Below are 19267 nucleotides of genomic sequence, written 5' to 3'. Positions count from 1 at the left end.
TTGTCAGTGACAGTAGTATAATACAAACAACTGTCAATGAATAAGAAGATACAAAGACATTCTAGGAATGCTTATTTATCAGTAAGTACAAGCGGGTCTTATGAGTGAAGGATAAAAATGATTTGTACAATATTTGTACATTTTGAACCCTGTTAGGATAAGCGATCGAACTGGAATACTTGCAACTTGCACTCTAGCCCCTCTGCCATGTGGGTACTCAGTTAAATGGTCCGCAATCTGTTTTTAAAGAATTCATCTTTAATGGAAATGTTCCTTCAGTATAAAAGAGCCTACTTTGATTAAAAATATCCCCAGACGCAATGCATGAACACACTTCTACCCTACTTAAGTGAATCCCAAATTATAAAACAGTTTGTCTGTCGAGGTTTTGTTTCACTCACCCAGCCTCTGAAAGCTACTGTTGTACTTCCAGTTAACAGCAGGAGTGCTGTGTGTGTCCAGCATTGGGTATGGACAATAATGGTCCCAAATTGACTAATTATGCCCCTTAAATCATACAGTTAGGGATGAACAATGCCCTTAACATTGGGCGCCATTACGTGACTTCATCCTAAAATGGAGGACTGCTCTTACCTGTCACCTGATCCAATATCATCATGAGAATGGCTGTAACTTTTTCCCAGGGGTGGTTTGAACTTCCGGATGATCTTACTCTGACAAATATAAGAGATAAACAAAAGACAAATTACTGGCCTGGTCCGTCGTGCATCTGTTAATATTTTCACAAAAGGATTTTATAACATTAATACTGTGTACATTAAATTATTAGTCAGTGACCCACTTCCATATGCAAATCTGGGCTGCAGGAGAATGGGGCCTATCTAGGCAACAATAGTAGGCATAGTAGTAGTAGTAACCGCAACTTGCCTGACTACCTTGCACCATTATTATAGTTAGAGGGTCACAAGAGGCTGGCATTGGGCGCAGCAGAAGTGAACTATGGGAAATCAATCCTCACAGAACTAGTTGGCTCTGAGGCTAGGGATCTGCACTGGCAATCAGAAGGTTGCCAGCTCGAATCCCGTAAATGCCAATAAGGACTCTGCTCTGTTCATTATGGGCTTTCTCCACGTGAGTAGGAGTTCACTTTTTGAATAGGTAATGATAAGAATAAGTGGGGGGACATCATGATTTTAGAGAGGCCTAGGTGGGGCATGGCCAAAAAAAGGTTGGGAACCACAGCCCTAACTACACCCCTGAGCCAACTCTTCCAGTTAATGGGGCAGTAGGATTGTTCCCTTTCCTAACAGATGACAACATGATTTGAGACAGTAACTGAGACATCTGTGTGTTTTGTAAAACACGGACAGCACAAATTAGAAATGTAAATCTAAGAATGGTGAATTACCTTAACGCCTCCTTTTGGCCGCTGGCTGACAATTTCACTGGGCCCATCTGCAAAATAAAAATAAAAAAGAAAGTCCGAATGTTATTTTATATTTAAACATGATTAACATCAAATAACAAACAAGCCAAGATGGTGTCTGCCATAAAGTCACCTAAATAAACTGATTGGTTTATTTTAATTAAATTACCATTGTGGCGGATGGCCGGGGCCCATGCTCAGCCGGGATGCCCCTCTGGGCACTGAATCTAGAGGCCACTTACTTCCCCCCCAAACACCTGGTGGCAGTCCCCCTGGGTTGCATCGGGGCCACAATCGTGGCACACCTGGAGCTCATCCCTGTTGGGCTCCGTGGCCACCGCCAGGGGGGGCTGCACAGCTTCCTGAGCCTTACCACCCCTGGAAGTGCAGCCTGAATTAGGTCAATTATTACCTGGAGAACTTCCGGGTGGGCTTTAAAAAGAGCCAGCAGCCACTACTTGGCGCGAGAGTCGGGAGGAGGAGGAGGAGGACGACGCTTGCCTGCGAGGAGAGGTGGAGAAGAAGAGAGAAGTTTGCTTTTTGTCTTGGCGTTTGGGTGGGTGCTTTTGTGCGACATTGTTAGGGCTGTGAAACACGAGGAAGACGTGGTCCCCCGCTGAAGAAAAATAAACCTTTCTTTTATTTGTACATGTGCCTCCATGTCTATCTGTGTTGGGTCGGGTGCCAATATAATGCCTTTATCACACCACATACATTAATTTTGGGCTTTCTTCTGCTTTTAACAATTTAAGCTATCATTGTAGGTGCCAGGGCGGAAGGAGAGGCATCCTGACCAGGATAAAGGATGGATTCATACCCAGCCAGGAGGCCATAAATGGATGGACTGCATGAACAAGCATGCCAGGAATAGTTCAATCTCCGCACACGTCAGGTGTCAGTATTCCTCAGGGCTAAAACCGATTAAGATACCCACAGGGAGGCATGGGAGTTGGAGTCTGGAAATGCTGCCCTATCGGGGCCTTAGGGTGCTGACAGAAGGCACTGCCAGGGGGAGGACTGCTCTGCTTTCCACACGACCCAGAAATGCTCCAGATGACATGGGCATGAGACCAGAAGTAGTTCCCAGGTCAAATTTAAATGAAAGATCGCCGCCTCACTTATTTGAACCAGAGTCAGTTTGCAGTGGGCAATGCTGTCTTAGAGATAAGACGAAGGTTTGTGATTTCACGTGTTTGCTGGTGTTCTGATGAAGAAGGCGTTTTTATCAAATAAAATCCGTTTTTTTTTTCAACCTGGAATTGTGTTGGGTAATACTGTGTCTGTGGTTTGGGGCTCAGTGGCGCCCCCTTGGAGTTGCATCATGCATAATACTTTTGGGTTTTTTTTGCTACTTGTGTCAATTTGAAATTCAAGTTTTTTATTTTCATTTCTTTATGAGCAATCAAATCAACATGCACAGAAACTGCGGGACAGCGCAGATTGAACAAATTACGACTCATTTACTGCAATGCCTGCTGATCTACTGTATAACATGCATGGTGGTGTCTTCAAGAGGATGGCCTTCTGATAAGATATGCAATGCTTGTACATAATACCGCGTTCATTTTAGCACATTTTTCACTTCTCAGGAAGCATTTGCAATACGTCATGGCTCATATATTTGCCTCTTCTAATTCCTCTCTCTCATACATTTTTGATTTGTCATTTCTTACACGTTAATGTTCACCCGTCCACTCATCACTTTTGCCTCATATTTTTGTTTGACTTGTCACTTCTTATACAGGGTGGCACTGTGGTCCTTGTGTCTTTGTGGGTTTCCTCCTACATGCAAATTAGGTGGACTGGAGATTCTAAATTGGCCCCTGTGTGGGTTTGGTGTGTTTGTCCTGCGATGTTCTGTCGCCCTGTCCAGGGTTTGTTCCTGCCTGGTTCCCTATGCTAGCCTGGGTTATACTCCTACTTCACGACCCTGATCTGGATTTAGTGGGTCAGAAAATGATATGACTTCTTATACATCATTTTTCAGTCATAGTTTTTGATCTGCCACTTCTTACATGTTACGCCCAGTCCTTACACATCATTTCTAACTCATTAGTGATGGCTTTTCAACAAGTCACCCATTGCTTCTCCCTCATACGTTTTTGATATGCTACTTTTCACAAATCACTTTTCACTCTCTACCCTTCACTCATCATTCATCTCCATTTAATTTCTACTCATTTCTAAATGATATTTAGTGAGAAGTCAAGCAAAATGGCACCTTTTATTGGCTAACTAAAAAGATTACAATATGCAAGCTTTCGAGGCAACTCAGGCCCCTTCTTCAGGCAGTTTGTAATACAGAAACTGGAGTTCCTTGTGTTTATATAGACAACAGGACAGATACAGCATTGGGAAACCTTTAGTTGAGACATCCATAAAAAAATGAATAGACCTTTTCAGGCGAAGATTCATTTAACAAGAGAGAAGAACAATGTATGGTCAAGATCGTTGGATAAGATAACTGTCCAACAAAGTCTTTTGAAGTTTCTGATGAGTTTTTCCCTACAATGTGGGTATGTAGACAGGTTGTCTAGAACATCGCATAAAGGGATAATTTTCTTGCAGATCATCTAATGTGGTCCTCCTAAATTCTCTGCATGAAATGTTCTGACACTGCATTCTATGTGGGAGACTCTGGACAAACACTCCACCAGAGAATGAATTTACACAGGTTCCACATTAAACGTGGCAACACAGATGTTCCTGTAGCGGCCCACTTAAACAGCCATGGACACTGTGAGAGGGACTTTAAAGTCACAGGGCTTATGGGCAACTTCAGAGCACAGCAAGAGAGAAAAGAATGGGAAGTCAAACTAAGGCTAAAATTTAATACATTGCAACATGGTTTGAATAGAGACATGGGTCTTATGGCCAGGTATGAGGATTGTTTGCATCACTGACACAGATAACCTGTCTACAGACCCACATTGCATGGAAAAACTCATCAGAACTTTCAAAAGACTTTGTTGGACAGTCATCTTATCCAAAGGTCTTAACTAGACATCGTTCTTCTCTCTTGTTAAATGAATCTTAGCCTGAAAAGGTCTATTAATTTTTTACATTTAAGATGTCCAACTTAAAGATTTTCAAATGTTGTTACTTGTCCTGGTGTCTACATAAGCACAGGGAATTCCAGTTTCTGTATTACATTTTGCCTGAAGAAGGGGACTGAGTTGCCTCAAAAGTCTGCATATTGTAATCTTTTTAGTTAGCCAATAAAAGGGTTCATTTTGCTTGACTTCTCAATACATTCATAATGGCTAACGCGGTACAACACCCTAGTACTAAATGATAGATATTTTTATAAGTGCATTCGTTCTCTTTTTATTATGATTAATCAAAAACAAAAAGTCTTGAAAAAATAAACCACAAGTAAGCTAAGATCATTTGATAAAACTTCAGTGGCTGGCATACTGGGTGGGATTAACTGCTTAGAGTGAAGATAAGGATCTTCAAGGAGGACCCCACGTCCTTCAGTTTTCTGGGGTTGGGCAAACAATAAATGATTTACGTATGAGCATAATGAGCAGAGGGGGGCAGTAGCAGGAAGGGTCAAGGGGATTCAGGAGTGAGAAAACAAGAATCAGCGTTCAGGAGGAGAGGCTGAGGCGAGTTAGCCAGGCCCTTAAAACAGCCTGAGAGCAATTAGGACTTGTGAACGGGACAGAGAGAAGAAGGTGAATAAAGCTCCATCTTGCCTCATCAGTTGTTTTGAAAGCATTTGTTGTGGCCGTGGAAAAACAAAAAATACACCAATTGAATAGCTGAACTGATTAACTGTGTGCATGTCACTCATCTTAATGCTTGGAACAACCTTTCTAATTCAACCTAATTCTAATGAATTCTAATAATCATAATTCCATATTCATTCTAAAGCCCAAGATAATACAAATAGCAGGGAAGATCTGCACCGCAGTAAAGTACACTCGACATGCTGACAGGCTCATGACCCACTGTGAGGGAGTTAGGGTGCCCTGCATTGCACTCTCCAGTGGTGAAACATTTTATGAGATTCTGTTCCATTTTACAGTTTTTTATTTACTTACTTGGGGGCTCTGCCCCTTGCCCGCTTTGCTCACCCACTCCCGGGTTTGGTTAACCGGATATAAAATTTTAATTTAAAGAGATTGTTACTTTCATGGGAATTGTTACATTTGCATTATTTTCACTTTTACTTTAAACCTTTAGTAAAAACAATATTTGGAATTAACTTTTCTTCAAGATCACATTGAATTTTGATTCTGTGTTTGGACTTACATCGTGACAACGCAATGTATAACTGCCGGTGAGTGAGTGAATATTGTTTCTTTCTCTTTAATAAATCCATCCAGCCATTTTCCAACCTGCTGAATCCGAACACAGGGTCACGAGGGTCTGCTGGAGCCAATCCCAGCCAACACAGGGCACAAGGCAGGAACCAATCCCGGGCAGGGTGCCAACCCACCGCAGTCTTTAATAAATAAAAGGACTTTTTCGAATGTTTGTCCATGCTCTTTCTTCTTCGCTTTTTCATTGATGTGTCATCTAGAACGTATACAATTATTGTCCTGAAAAAATTTATAAGAACTGAGAGCACAGGAATGGTGTCCAACAAACATTCACGCGACTGAGAGGTTAGATGACCGTGGTCTTGTTTGAAAGTAGTTGTAAGTAGGGCATGACTTTGAAAGAATCTCATGTTAAAAGTCTCCATCTCACAGGACTTCATACCACGCCAACGTTTTTGGAATCTTTTAATTCTCGCTGGCAACACGAATTAGACGATGTACAAGTCTCTGACTTAAAGTTTAAATTCAAACAATATATTCGTTCTCTTTTTGCTGTTCCGTTGTTTCATCGAGTAATAATTTCCGTTTGTTTGCGCTAATGCGATCATTACTCTTCTTTTTTTGAGACTTTTGAATTTTTGTACTTCCATTATCTCTAACCTCTAACTGCGCCATCGTTTTTGAATTCTTTACGACGTTCTACTTTGGCATCTACTCTTTGTCCTTTATTTCCAGCCCTGGGTATGGTTAAATCTCTTTATCGCGGGACGTATAAGTGTAAAATATTATACTGCATATCCATCCATTATCCAACCCGCTGTATCCTAACTACAGGGTCACATGGGCCTGCTGGAGCCAATCCCAGCCAACACAGGGCAGGAAACAAACCCTGGGCAGGGCGTCAGCCCACCACAGGGCACACACACCCACACTAGGGACAATTTAGGATCGCCAATGCACCTAACAGACATTTCTTTGGACTGTGGGAGGAAACCCACGCAGACACGGGGAGGACATGCAAACTCCACGCAGGGAGGACTCGGGAAGCGAACCCAGGTCTCCTTACTGCGAGGCAGCAGCGCTACTAGGCGGAGTGGTGGCTCTGAGGCTAGGGATCTGCACTGGCAATTGGAAGGTTGCCGGTTCGAATCCTGTAAATGCCAAAAGGGACTTTGCTCTGTTGGGCCCTTAAGCAAGGCCCTTAACCTGCAATTGCTAAGCGCTTTGAGTAGTGAGAAAAGCGCTATATGAATGCAAAGAATTATTAAAAAAAAAATTATTATTATTACTACTGCACCACCATGCTGCCCCTATACTGCATATTTCACATAATAATAATAATAATAAATTTTATGTATATAGCAAATGCATACATTTCTCTTCATATATTATTTTTTAACATTGAACGTCACATTATAAACAGTTATGTCTAGAAACCATAACACAACATGCAGTAGGTGGATTTGTGCCTGTGCATGTCTTGCAAAGGACTGGCACCAAGCTCAAGACTTGAGCTCGCTGCCACCATTACAGCCCACCTTGATCCTAAAGCTGAAGAAACAGGTTCAGAAAACAGACAGAAGGATGTGCAAGTGGCATCAGAATGACGACAGCATGCACACGTTAATCTGGCATGGAATGATGTCAATGTTGTACAAATGGACACAGAAGGAAAGATATCAGAAATGAAGAAAGATTCACTAAAGTCCTGAACGCCCTGACTGTTTCCTCTTCAGTAGGACAGGTACGGCCTGTTTACTTCAGATTTTTTATCACTTATCCTCTGCCGTCATTGTTCATAACGGACATACATCTTACTCAACTCAGCAGGAAACACAGCTCAGCACCCTAGACGACTTCAACAGGATGTGGTTTATTTGCACTTGAACGTAGGCTGCTGGTTGCCTTCAGTCTGAACACAAAAGTCCGAGACAAGGCAGAGAGGGTCAGATGTCACCTACATATTCTTCAGTGTAGTCAACAGATACACAAAGTGAAACCCTGCACAGCATTTTTTTCTCATCTACTCTGAACCACCGAAGTGCATTTTCGATTGCTGGGTTAATTGTTGGCCTGTCTACCAGCATCTGCTTTTATTCTGAGATGAGGTGCTTTTCACCTGGACTTGAATTGGATTCTCTCTCTTAGCATGGACACATACTTTAAGGTCGAAACTGTGAGTGCCCTGAAATGGATGGGCCTCCTCTTCAAGATGAGTTCATACCTGTAGCATCGGCTGCTGTCCTCCAGCCACCATACTTTGATTCTGATGGTACAAGATGTGGGTAAACTGTTTGTGTTTTTGCCCTTTGGTTCCATTATGAGTTTCCATGGAGAGAGACATAAAAACAATGTAGTGGACCCTGGTGGTCAAGGCTAACTTCCAACAATTAGTTTCTACAAATGTCCAAGTGTCATGAAAAATTGGGCTTACTGCTTTGTTTCCCAAAAATTCAATAAAGAGATTGAAAAAGAAATATGTACTTGAGGAGCATCACTCAATGTGAGGGAACATCTTTTGAAGACCCTGGAGGTCTACAGTACAAATGGGGTGGTCACAAAGGACCATCAGGTAGTCTCATTACCCGTACTGAGAATGAATGCTAGAAAGTTTACCTTAAAGGTGGTAAGTTTTCAATGACAATGTGCACATATCTTTGGTCACTATGCTCAGGATAACTCCAGATGGGGCTGTGAATGTACAATCCATGGATTGGACTTTTTTTGGATTATTTGGAACACTTTAATGTCAATATACTTTTGCATTTTCAATTTCTTTATTTGGTCTCTCATGGCTTCTGGGCTCTGGGTTTGATTGCAGGCCTGCTCACTGTCTGTGGAGGTGGCACATTCTCCCTGTCACAATCCAAACTCCTTTCTGGGGGTATCCTTCAGTAAGGGCATGCACAAAAAGGCGCGCTTCGAAAGGGCGACCTCAATTGGGCGCGGCGAATAAAGGCGCGCGTAAATAAAAGTGAGCTTCAAAAGGGCGACCTCAATTCTGTAGATCAGGGGTAGGCAACGTCGGTCCTGGAGTGCCACAGTATGTGCAGGTTTTTGTTCCAACCCAGTTCCTTAACGAGAACTCAATTATTGCTGATGAAGCACATATTGCTTAAGTGACATTTTAATGCTTCATTTTAGTGGTCTCGCTTGTTAAGGTTCTCCAACCTTAATTGCTTATTTCAATCTTAAACTGCTGCATTCAGTGTTTTAATTGCTCCTTATTAGCAATAAGATGTAAAAGACAAAGCAGCCAGCAGTTCTCCAGCTAGCTTTTTTCCAATTACATCTGTGTGTGTTCATCATGCACGGTTTGATTTAATAAAACACTTAATAGAAAAATGTGACAGACTGAAAATGATCTGTTTTAGGCTTCAAATCATTTGGATGATATCCTTGGAAAGGAAAAAAAATCTACGATATAAAAGCCTTACATTGCACAGACTAACAAGCCATAAAATTAAATAAGGTCTGAGATTGGCAATGATTGGTTTCTAATTAAGCAATTGGGTTGAATGAAAACCTGTAGCCACTGCGGCTCACCAGGACCGACATTGCCTACCCCGTTTTACATCTTATTGCTAATAAGGAGCAATTAAAACACTGAATGCAGCAGTTTAAGATTGAAATAAGCAATTAAGGTTGGAGAACCTTAACAAGCGAGACCACTAAAATGAAGCATTAAAATGTCACTTCAGCAATATGTGCTTCATCAGCAATAATTGAGTTCTCGTTAAGGAACTGGGTTGGAACAAAAACCTGCACATACTGTGGCACTCCAGGACCGACGTTGCCTACCCCTGCTGTAGATTATGTGCTGTGGCAGGTGGCCGGGTGCGGCCCTTAATCAGCCGCCTATTTAAGGAGCCGCCGCCCTGCAATCAAGGCTGGAGTCGGGGAGGTGGAGGACAAGGCCGGTGCAGAGGGGGCGAGGAGGCGAGGAGAGGCCCGAGTGTGTTGTGTGGAAGAGATAGAGAAGTGGCTACAGAGGAGCCTGAACTTTGGGAGACTGTTGGGGTTTGTTGGTGGCGGTGCACTTAGTGACTTGTAAATAATAAGAGTGTAAATAAACGTGTGGTGATGGACTGCAACGTGTCTGCCTGTCTGTGTCCGGGCTGTACCCTTCTACAGTGGCGTAGTCGGCAGGATGCTGCACCTGGCACAAGGTGCGGACCTGCATATAGTAAATTGTCTGTGGAAGGCCCGGCACAGCAGGCGAACTCACCCACGTGCCGCAGGGGCGGCGTGCACCGAACCCCGCAGAGAAATGTGGAGTCGCGGACCATGAGCGGTCTGCGTTCAGACTTTGTGTTTCAGGGGCAGCTCAAGAACGCGGCGGCAGCAGGTGGAGTTGCTGTTGAGGACAGGCTGCAGCTTCGACAGCCGCGGAGCTGCCCGGAGAATCGTTCTCCTGGGAGAGAGGAGAGTGAGATGGCCGACCGGAAGTCCCTCCTCCTAACAGGCACGGGATTGGACAACGTGTCCTGCTCTCTCGCCAGTGATTGGTCGGACGCGAGGGCTGGGAATGTCCGTCCCGTGCAGTGAAGCAACCCGAGTGGGCAGCAAGGAAGTGCCCATAGAGAGCAGTCGGTGAGTGACACTACTGGTGAGGTAAGCCCACTGCCGTCTGCTTCTCTCTCCTTGGCGGTGATTTTACAGGAGCTGCAAAAACGGCTGCGTCTTGTGCTGTCGCCGCCGGCCGAGCGATGTGCCCTCCGGGCAGAGACGCTGGACTCGGGAGGGATGGCAGTGGCGTCGGATCGAGAGCCGCAGGCAAGAGGATCGGCGCGCTGCAGGAGCTCCTGGACGGAGAGGCACAGCGGGGAAGGTAAGGAAGACCGACCCCGTGAAGCTCCGGACGCCAGCGGGGCTGGGTCTGCCCTCTTACAATGGGCAGATCCGAACCGTCGCGGCGTCCCAAAGTAAACGGAGGAAGCGGCTTGGGGAACCAGTTCCTCCGATAAGCGAGGACATGCTGCTGGGTGCGCGTGTCCCGCAAAGGGCCGTCCTCTGCGGAGGCAGAGGAGAGTCCCGCAGCTGGAGAGGTGGAAACGGAGCGTGATCCCACTGGTGATTGTGGCGGGGAGCACGGACTGCTCGGGCTGGGAAGCAGAGAAAGGGAGCATCGGGGCGCCGATCGGGGCCGAGAGCGCTGGCCCAGCTGAGGACGAGCTGAGGGGCTGCGTCAGGGCAACGCCTCCGCCCTTTTTCTTTTGTGTTGACAGGATCGGGCCCTAGGCTACAGTGTGTCGGCTTGCCGCCGAGGGGTTCCCGTCCTCCCGGAATGGTTCGCTGGTCCCAGGAGGTCTCAGCTAGCGGGGGAGTCATGTGGCAGGTGGCCGGGTGCGGCCCTCAATCAGCTGCCTATTTAAGGAGCCGCTGCCCTGCAATCAAGGCTGGAGTCGGGTAGGTGGAGGACAAGGCTGGTGCAGAGGGGGCGAGGAGAGGCCCGAGTGTGTTGTGTGGAAGAGCTAGAGAAGTGGCTACAGAGGAGCCTGAACTTTGGGAGACTGTTGGGGTTTGTTGGTGGCGGTGCACTTAGTGACTTGTAAATAATAGTGTAAATAAACGTGTGGTGATGGACTGCAACGTGTCTGCCTGTCTGTGTATGGGCTGTACCCTTCTACAGTGCAATGCCACATAGATATTTTATTATTTATTATTATCTACTATTATTATCTATTATCTAAATTATCTACGAACGCCTTTATTCGCCGCGCTCAATTGAGGTCGCCCTTTTGAAGCTCGCCTTTATTTACGCACGCCTTTATTCGCTGCGCCCAATTGAGGTCGCCCTTTTGAAGCTCGCCTTTTTGTGCGCGCCCTTATTGAATAGAACCCTTTCTGGGTACTCCAGAAATTCCAAAGCTTTGCTGTTAGGTGACCTAACAAAACTAAGCTGTAATAAAGTGGTACCCCATGTTAGGGGACACCTTCAGTTCTGCTCAAGACCCAGGCCCTTCCTGTGGTGTAGCAGGTCCACAGCTCAAGTCTAAAAGGCCACTTTTTAAATAAATAGTCGCCGTACTCGTGGCTTAGAGGGGTCGTGGCAGTGTGGGCGGAGCGGTTCCCAGGTGATTCGTGATGTGGACAGTCCTCGCTTAAGTGCACAGGTGAGTATTCCGTATCTGTATTTGGTGCCGGGAGCTGCTAATTGCCACACCTGATCCACATCCCCGTAATATTTAATAGAAGCGAGAGGCAGATGGGGGGGGGGAAAAGAGGAGAAGAAAAAGAGAATGGGAGGTTAAAGGAGGAGGCAGGAAGGAGAAGGCCAGTGCGTGGGCGAGAACAGGCTCTGTTAAGGTGGAATGGCCAACTCTCGGAGGAAGCGGTCGCTCCAGCTGAGCAGTTTAGAGGAGCTGGAGTGACTGGCAGAGGAAACTACTTGGCACAGAAGGTAGGAGTCGTGGAGGCTTTGGGCATGTTGAGCCCCAGCGTGAGCGCCCTGGCCACTGGAGAAGGAACCCAAGTCTCAGTCCGGCTGGAGGCCAATGTAGCTGGGGATCGGAAGGCTACCGGACCAGCAATGTAGGGAGCTGCATTTGCTGGTAGGGCGACATTTCCCTGTTGCGGGGCCCGAATGGGAGAAGCAGGGGAGCCGCCAGTAGAAGAACACACCTGGCTTTAGTTTTAAAAGACTGCTTCCAGCCATTGTTTCAGCGGTTCTCAAACAAGTAACAAAAAAGGGGGCGGGAATGTTGCCATATATGGCGTAATTTCGCTATTCGTAGGAATTTTAAACTTGTAGTGGTGTATCAGCAGCAAAAAATATAGGATTAAATTTTATTAGGGTTTCAAAAATGTTAGGGGGGGCGCGATTAAAACTGTTATGAAAACTTGGGTCGCAAATACTTAAATGCTGCGTTATTTGAACCTCGGTTTTTAAAGGATTTTTTTTCTAGTGTGTTTCTAAACCTCTACAGTTCATTTGTTTTTATGGATTATTTATTGAATGTCTTATTTGAGAGACACTGCACTATTTATATGAACCCTTTGATTTTGTTTTTTTTTTTTTTTTTAATAAAAGCACTTTGCACTTTTTGCACATTCCCCTTGCTTCATGGTTGATGTCTTCACTGTCTAGCTCATCGGTAACATTACCGACGGTGTAGGGTTCAAGAGCTCCCAGAAGCTGGATAGGAGCGTGGAGCAGAACCCGCATCGTCACACTTCCTCTCCACACTTTCAATAATTGTACACTCCTTTTTCTCATTTTTTTTTTTTTGAGTATTGCTCATCTGTACCAGTTTTTGCGACTTTTTTTTCCATTTTACAAATATCTTGAGGAGACCTTTACCTCTCCCTAATTTTACCTGTGTTCATCCTCTTTGAAAAATAGTTTTCTTGGGAATCTTTTCCACCTTACCAAATTTTTGGATATTTCATTCACCTTTCCCCTAACTTATGTTGTAAGGGATTCTCAATGTGTCCTCAATTCTGTCGCAATCTAAATAAACTCTTTTCTGGGTACTCCAGAAATCCCAAAGCCTTGCTGTTAGGTGAACTGACAAAACTAAGCTGTAATTTAGTGGTACCCCATGTCAGACACGAACACTAAGGGAACATGAGCAGTCCACATCAGAAGGGGATACAATCGCTAATCCTCTTTCCTCCACAGTCCTGAAAAACCCCAGGTAATCATCTGAGATCACTTCCCTCGATTCTCCAGATCTCACAGTATAGAAACTCACCATGCAATGAAAGAGAACGTTTATAATGAACCTGAGAGGACAGGAGGCAGAGTTCCTACCTTGAAGTTGTTAGAAGCCTGACCCTTTATGCAAAACCAGCTGTGGCTGTGGATCTTTTTTTGCCCCCTGCTTGCTTTGCTTGCCAACCCCTCCCCCCCCACCCCCATCAGCGCTACGCGTCGTTGTGAAGAAGGGGGACTGAACGCACTCCAAGGAGATGCGGCTGCTCTTCCGAAACCCCCTCTTAAACGGTGATACAATAGGAAACAAGTAACAGTTGTGTTTTTTTTTTTTTACCTTCTCTTTGCTCGATCAGCTGCTGCTGCTGATGCCGTGCCACGTGATCTGCACTTCATGCGGCGCTTCGAACATTTAAAAGCCTGTACAGCGGCTGAACATTCAATCTCTTTTTGCTGTTCCGTTATTTCACCGAGTAATATTTTCAGTTTGTTTGTGCTAATGTGATCTTTACTCTCACTTTCTGAGACTTTCGAATTTTCCTACTTCTATTATCTCTAACCTGCTCTGCATGTGTATCACGGGACTTGCTTCCAAAGGTTGTAAGTATGATGTGACTTGTTCGTCTCAAGGGAAATGAAAGTGTCTCTCTGTTTCTCTTCAAAAGATCACGTCTCGTCACAGGAAAAAAGTCTTGTATCGTCGCAAAATTTTTTTTTTTAGAATACTTTATTAATCCCTTAGGGGAAACTGTCTTTTCTCATGAACTGTGCAATCGCAATAGACCTATCCTCACAAAATCTATGTGGAAAATGCTTAGACATTAAGGGCAGTAGTAAAGCAAAGTGTAACCAATTTTGTTAGAAACAGAAATGCAATAAAATTATCCGTCCATCCATCCATTATCCAACCCGCTATATCCTAACTACAGGGTCACGGGGGTCTGCTGGAGCCAATCCCAGCCAACACAGGGCACAAGGCAGGAAACAAACCCCGGGCAGGGCGCCAGCCCACCGCAGTGCAATAAAATTAGACTAGCAAAAAAAATACAACCAATTAGAAGACGACTCCTTGAACTGTAGGATATTTCGGAACATTTGCAGAAAGCCTTCTCACTCCCTTGGCCTTGTTCAACGCTGTAGTTCATGTTGACTCCAAAATTTATTTTCAACTAAGTCATTAGAGACTGGAATCTGATTTTCCTTACTTTCACTAGCAGATGCTAACATATTGCTATTATTTTACATTACTATCATTTGATGCTTTTAAGAAATTAATCTGAAAAAAAATCTCTTTAATATATGTACACTCTTAAAAATAATGGCATTCTATGGTTGTTTACGGGGTTGTGTGGTCCTTCATAGAGCCACTGCTTGACACCGCACCATTTTGTTATGGGAAGAGTTCTCTGCATATGAAGTGGGTTCTTTGTGCTTTGAAAAACCTCCTGATATCCAGAAAAAAACAGACTAACTAGTAGGACACTAAGAGATCAAGAAAACCCGAGCTAACCCTGTGTTATGGTATGGCACAAAAGTCAGGACCGGTTGGTATTTCATAAATCTGTTACCATCTTAGCCTATTGTAGAAGATCTGTATTTATTTAAAGAGCTTCTGTAAAAAGCCAGATTTCCCCCAGGGAATAAATAAAGTCTATCTATCTATCTATCGTTATTTTCTGAATGGTGCCTGTTACAGATCCAAATAAATAAAATGTTCTTTCTGGTACCTTCATGTGGATGGATCTTTTGGGAGCCAAAAATGGTTCCCCTATGGCATCGCTCTGAAGAACCACAATGGCAACTTTAATTTTTAAGTGTACACATGACAACAATGTCCCTATAAACCTGTCTAAAGCTGAATGCGTGTTTGCAAATCCACACTGTTGAACCTCTCCCTGCCAAGTTTTGCACAGACTGTAGGTTAGGTTTTGTTCCAACATTTAGTTGGTGCCCCCACCCTGGGCAGTGTCAGGTAACCATGCTTGTGTTTGTCTGGTTTACAAATCCTCTAAATCTTACCATTTATGCAGGAGAACAGTACAGGCTGTGTTTGCTTCTAAAATGTAGATAGTTCCTCAACTCATGGGAGCATCAGATACCACTACCAGTACTGGTCAGGTCAGGGAGCATGTGCTGGTATGGTGCGTTCCTGCACCCACCACATGACGAAACAGCTCGGGCCCCCTAAGCAGACATGCGGTCCAGTCCCACCCTCTGGAAATGACCATAAATCCATCACAGCCAGGTGTTACATGGGCCTGGTCCAGTCGCACAGGTCCTCAACAATGAGAATCTTGTGAGCCGGATCACCCTCGGGTAATCATGCCACATAGCTGTAGTGCAGGTAATGTGCCTCACTCAGGACTCCGTGAGCAACTACTCATTCAAAACAAGATCAAACCAGCAGTACCCAAGGATTCATTGAAGATACACAGTACTATACTGTAAAATTAACAAGAGAACTAGTCCAGTGGATTGAGGCTGTGACTTTAAAATGAGTTCTTCAAGAAAACGGGGATACTGATGGAAACTTGTGAAGGGTAAATTTTGCACAAACATTAGGAAGATTTTCTTTATACAAAGAGCCACAGACATTTGGAATAAGCTATCAAGTAGTGTGGTGGACAGGAGGACTTTAGGGATCTTCAAAGCTCGACTTGATCTTATTTTGGAAGATAGGACTGGTGAGCTTTGAATGGCCTGTTCTTGTCTAGATTGTGCTAATGTTCTATACACACAGCATGGTGTGAGATGATCGCACCCCTACAGGTTACGGGCTCCTCTGAAAAAATGCTGAATGACTACCTTCACATTGCTCCCTTGCTTGTTGGGCTTACTTGCGGCTGATCTATCGCACAACCCACGCGGTACTTCGCATACTTAAAAGTCCGAACAGCACCTGTCAGATTTTGAATTGAATTGTTTGCTTTTCTCTCTCTCTTAGACCTTCCCTGCTCCTGACGCGCACTCCTTTGAAGAGGAAGATATGTTTACTTTCTTTTTAATCGTGGGACGGAACTGTCATCTCCATCTTGTCAAGGAGCACGTTTAAACTTTTGAAAAGGAGACATATGTTTGTTTGCAGTGTTTGGATAAAGTTCCTGTCTCTACAACCTCCTGTGTTTCTTTGCAAATCTGTTTCTCTTTTTCTTTGTTGTTCTAGACTTTGTCTTCTTTTAATTCAATTTAAGGTTTTTAGGGACCCAAGCCTGTTTGTTTGACGCATCTTCAATCTACAGTGACCCCATTTTAAATGTCTATTAAATTTGGTGACATATTTATACAGTGTAAGCCCTTATGCACCTGCACAGTGATGAGGTACGAACGAGTAGCTTTGTGATTTATTCTCCAGTGCCTTTGCCTCTAAGAGTTCTCACATCCTCCCCTGGATGGCTGCTAATGCAATAATATTTAGAGATGCTTTTTTTCTCATCGGGCAGACATTACTTTCAGTTTGTTTCAGACTCCCATTGGTGGTGGTGTTGTTATCAAGCTCTGAAGTAATCTGTTCTTCACTTATAAATGTGCATGTTCACTTTTCAAATGTAAATTATAATAAGGCTGTCGGCTGCTTTTCCTGTCCTATCTCTCTATTATATCAAAAACTCCTGGGACGAGACGAGACGTTTCTCAAGCGATTTTCTTCAAGTCCCGTGAGACGAGACTTTGGCCATGAGATTTTTTCAAGTCCCGCCCTCCTCTCAACCAAATTTAACCACGCCCACGGTCCTCTCACCTCTCATTCGTGTGAATGCTTTTCACAAACAGAGTTACAGCTCTCTCAGCTCTTATACATTTTAACATTTTCCTCCCTTTAAGTTCCCAAGTAAGGAAGGCGTATTATGTCCAAATCTTATTAAAGAATTTCATCACGACGGGTTATCTAATAAAAAAAAAATGAGTACACAAGCAATCCTATCACCAAAAAATGATGAAGTCAAACGAATTAATGCCAAAATTGTCGATTGGTTACACAGCACATTGGTTAAATGCGTATCAATAGACTCTGCTGAAACAGTTGGTGGTGATGGTGCAGAAGATGAAAACATCAACTTACAACATCACGAAGAATATCTACAACCGTTAACTCTGTCTGGTCTTCAACTGCACGAATTGGCACTTTGAGCTACATTTTTTGTATGAAAATGTGCTATATAAATAAATGTTGTTGTTGTTGTTGAATTACTGTAGAAAGAAGGATGTACTGTATCCAAGAAAGGTAATGTACATCTTCAGATGATAACATTAGAATTCGAAAAAGTCATTTTATTAAATAGAGAGAAAGAAACGAAATTCAATCACGGGCAGTTATACATTGCACTGAAAGTCATGAACACAAAAAAATAGTTTTTACTAAAGTTTTGTAGTAAAAGTGAAAGTTTAAAAAGTATCTGTGTGTTAATTTCATAGCCAAACAGAACGAAATCGTATTACGCAACGCAACATGAAACAGAATTTACTTTCAAATTATTAAGTTTTATTATTATTAAATATTGTTAATTACTCACTAAAATATTAGTTCTATTATGCATGAGTAACAATTCACGTGAAAATAGCAATCTGTTTAAATTGTACATCCGCCTCTCCATACGTGAGCGGCAGAACCGTAAAGAGGCTATCCTGTAGCGCAGGCACGGAGGTTGGCATGCGCAGCGAGCAGGGGTAAAAACCCCCTAGTATTCATAAAGATTTATTTTCATTTCTTTATCAATGAAAGCAGCTGCTGGTTAATCAGGAGCAAGTCATTAGGATGGAACTGTTTCTGTGTGGGCTGCATTACTAGTAGACGTGACTGCTTCTCAACTCTTATGGACTCTCTTCAGAATGACACACTCTAAGGTGGAAACTTTTAATATGAACTTATAAAAATCAATTCCCGTGCATGTCATCCGCTGCCAGTTCACTGCTTATACAGTACTTTCAAGGTAAGCAACACATGCCTCATATTTAATAATTTGATAGTGTAAAAATGAGCAAAAAGATGGAAACATTACGCAATTTAAAATTTAAAAAGAAAAATAGACGAACAGACGTCAATCTGTCGAGTTTCACGGTAAACAATATCCTAAGCAATATGTCTTCCTTTTTGGTAATTTGAGGGTGTAAAATTAATCTGAAAATGTTTAAAAGATGATAATTCTTAATATGTGAGTGAGTTAAAATAACGAATACAGTATATAACCATCGTTATATAGAGCCTTTCATGATAAGCAGCTTCTTCTTCTTTCAGCTACTCCCGTTAGGGGTTGCCACAGCGGATCATCTTCTTTCATATCTTTCTGTCCTCGTCATCTTACTCTGTCACCCTCATCACCTGCATGTCCTCTCTCACCACATCCATAAACCTTCTCTTAGTCCTTCCTCTTCTCCTCTTCCCTGGCAGCTCTATCCTTAGCATCCTTCTCCCAATATACCCAGCATCTCTCCTCTGCACATGTCCAAACCAACGCAATCTCGCCTCTCTGACTTTGTCTCCCAACCGTCCAACTTGAGCTGATCCTCTAATGTCCTCATTTCTAATCCTATCCATCCTTGTCACACCCAATGCAAATCTTAGCATCTTTAACTCTGCCACCTCCAGCTCTGTCTCCTGCTTTCTGGTCAGTGCCACCATCTCCAGCCCATATAACATAACTGGTCTCACTACTGTCCTGTAGACCTTCACTCTTGCTGATACCCATCTGTCACAAATTACTCCTGACACTCTTCTCCACCCACTCCACCCTGCCTGCACTCTCTTTTTCACTTCTCTTCCACAATCCCCGTTACTCTGTACTGTTGATCCCAAGTATTTAAACTCATCCACCTTCGCCAACTCTACTCCCTGCATCCTCACCATTCCACTGACCTCCCTCTCATTCACACACATGTATTCTGTCTTGGTGATCCTACTGACCTTCATTCCTCTCCTCTCTAGAGCAGATCCTCACCTCTCCAGGGTCTCCTCAACCT

The 19267-nt window shown here is 43.7% G+C and overlaps 1 protein-coding gene across 2 annotated transcripts in view; it reads right to left on the bottom strand.

Annotated features, from left to right (window-relative positions):
- The window catches only part of rasal3 (RAS protein activator like 3), an 82796-nt gene that overhangs the window by 38581 nt on the left and 24948 nt on the right, over positions 1 to 19267 (bottom strand). For both annotated transcript variants that reach the window (XM_028822957.2, XM_028822958.2), the window contains 2 exons: positions 1370 to 1416; positions 595 to 674 (listed from right to left, as the gene is read on the bottom strand). In XM_028822957.2, the coding sequence (XP_028678790.1) occupies positions 595 to 674; positions 1370 to 1416 (127 nt within the window). The remainder of the gene's footprint in view (positions 1 to 594; positions 675 to 1369; positions 1417 to 19267) is intronic.

Source organism: Erpetoichthys calabaricus, chromosome 17 (assembly GCF_900747795.2).
Source record: "Erpetoichthys calabaricus chromosome 17, fErpCal1.3, whole genome shotgun sequence".
Lineage (NCBI taxonomy): Eukaryota > Metazoa > Chordata > Cladistia > Polypteriformes > Polypteridae > Erpetoichthys > Erpetoichthys calabaricus.
Note: the sequence above shows the minus strand (reverse complement) of the source record. Positions and strands in the feature narration are given on the sequence as shown.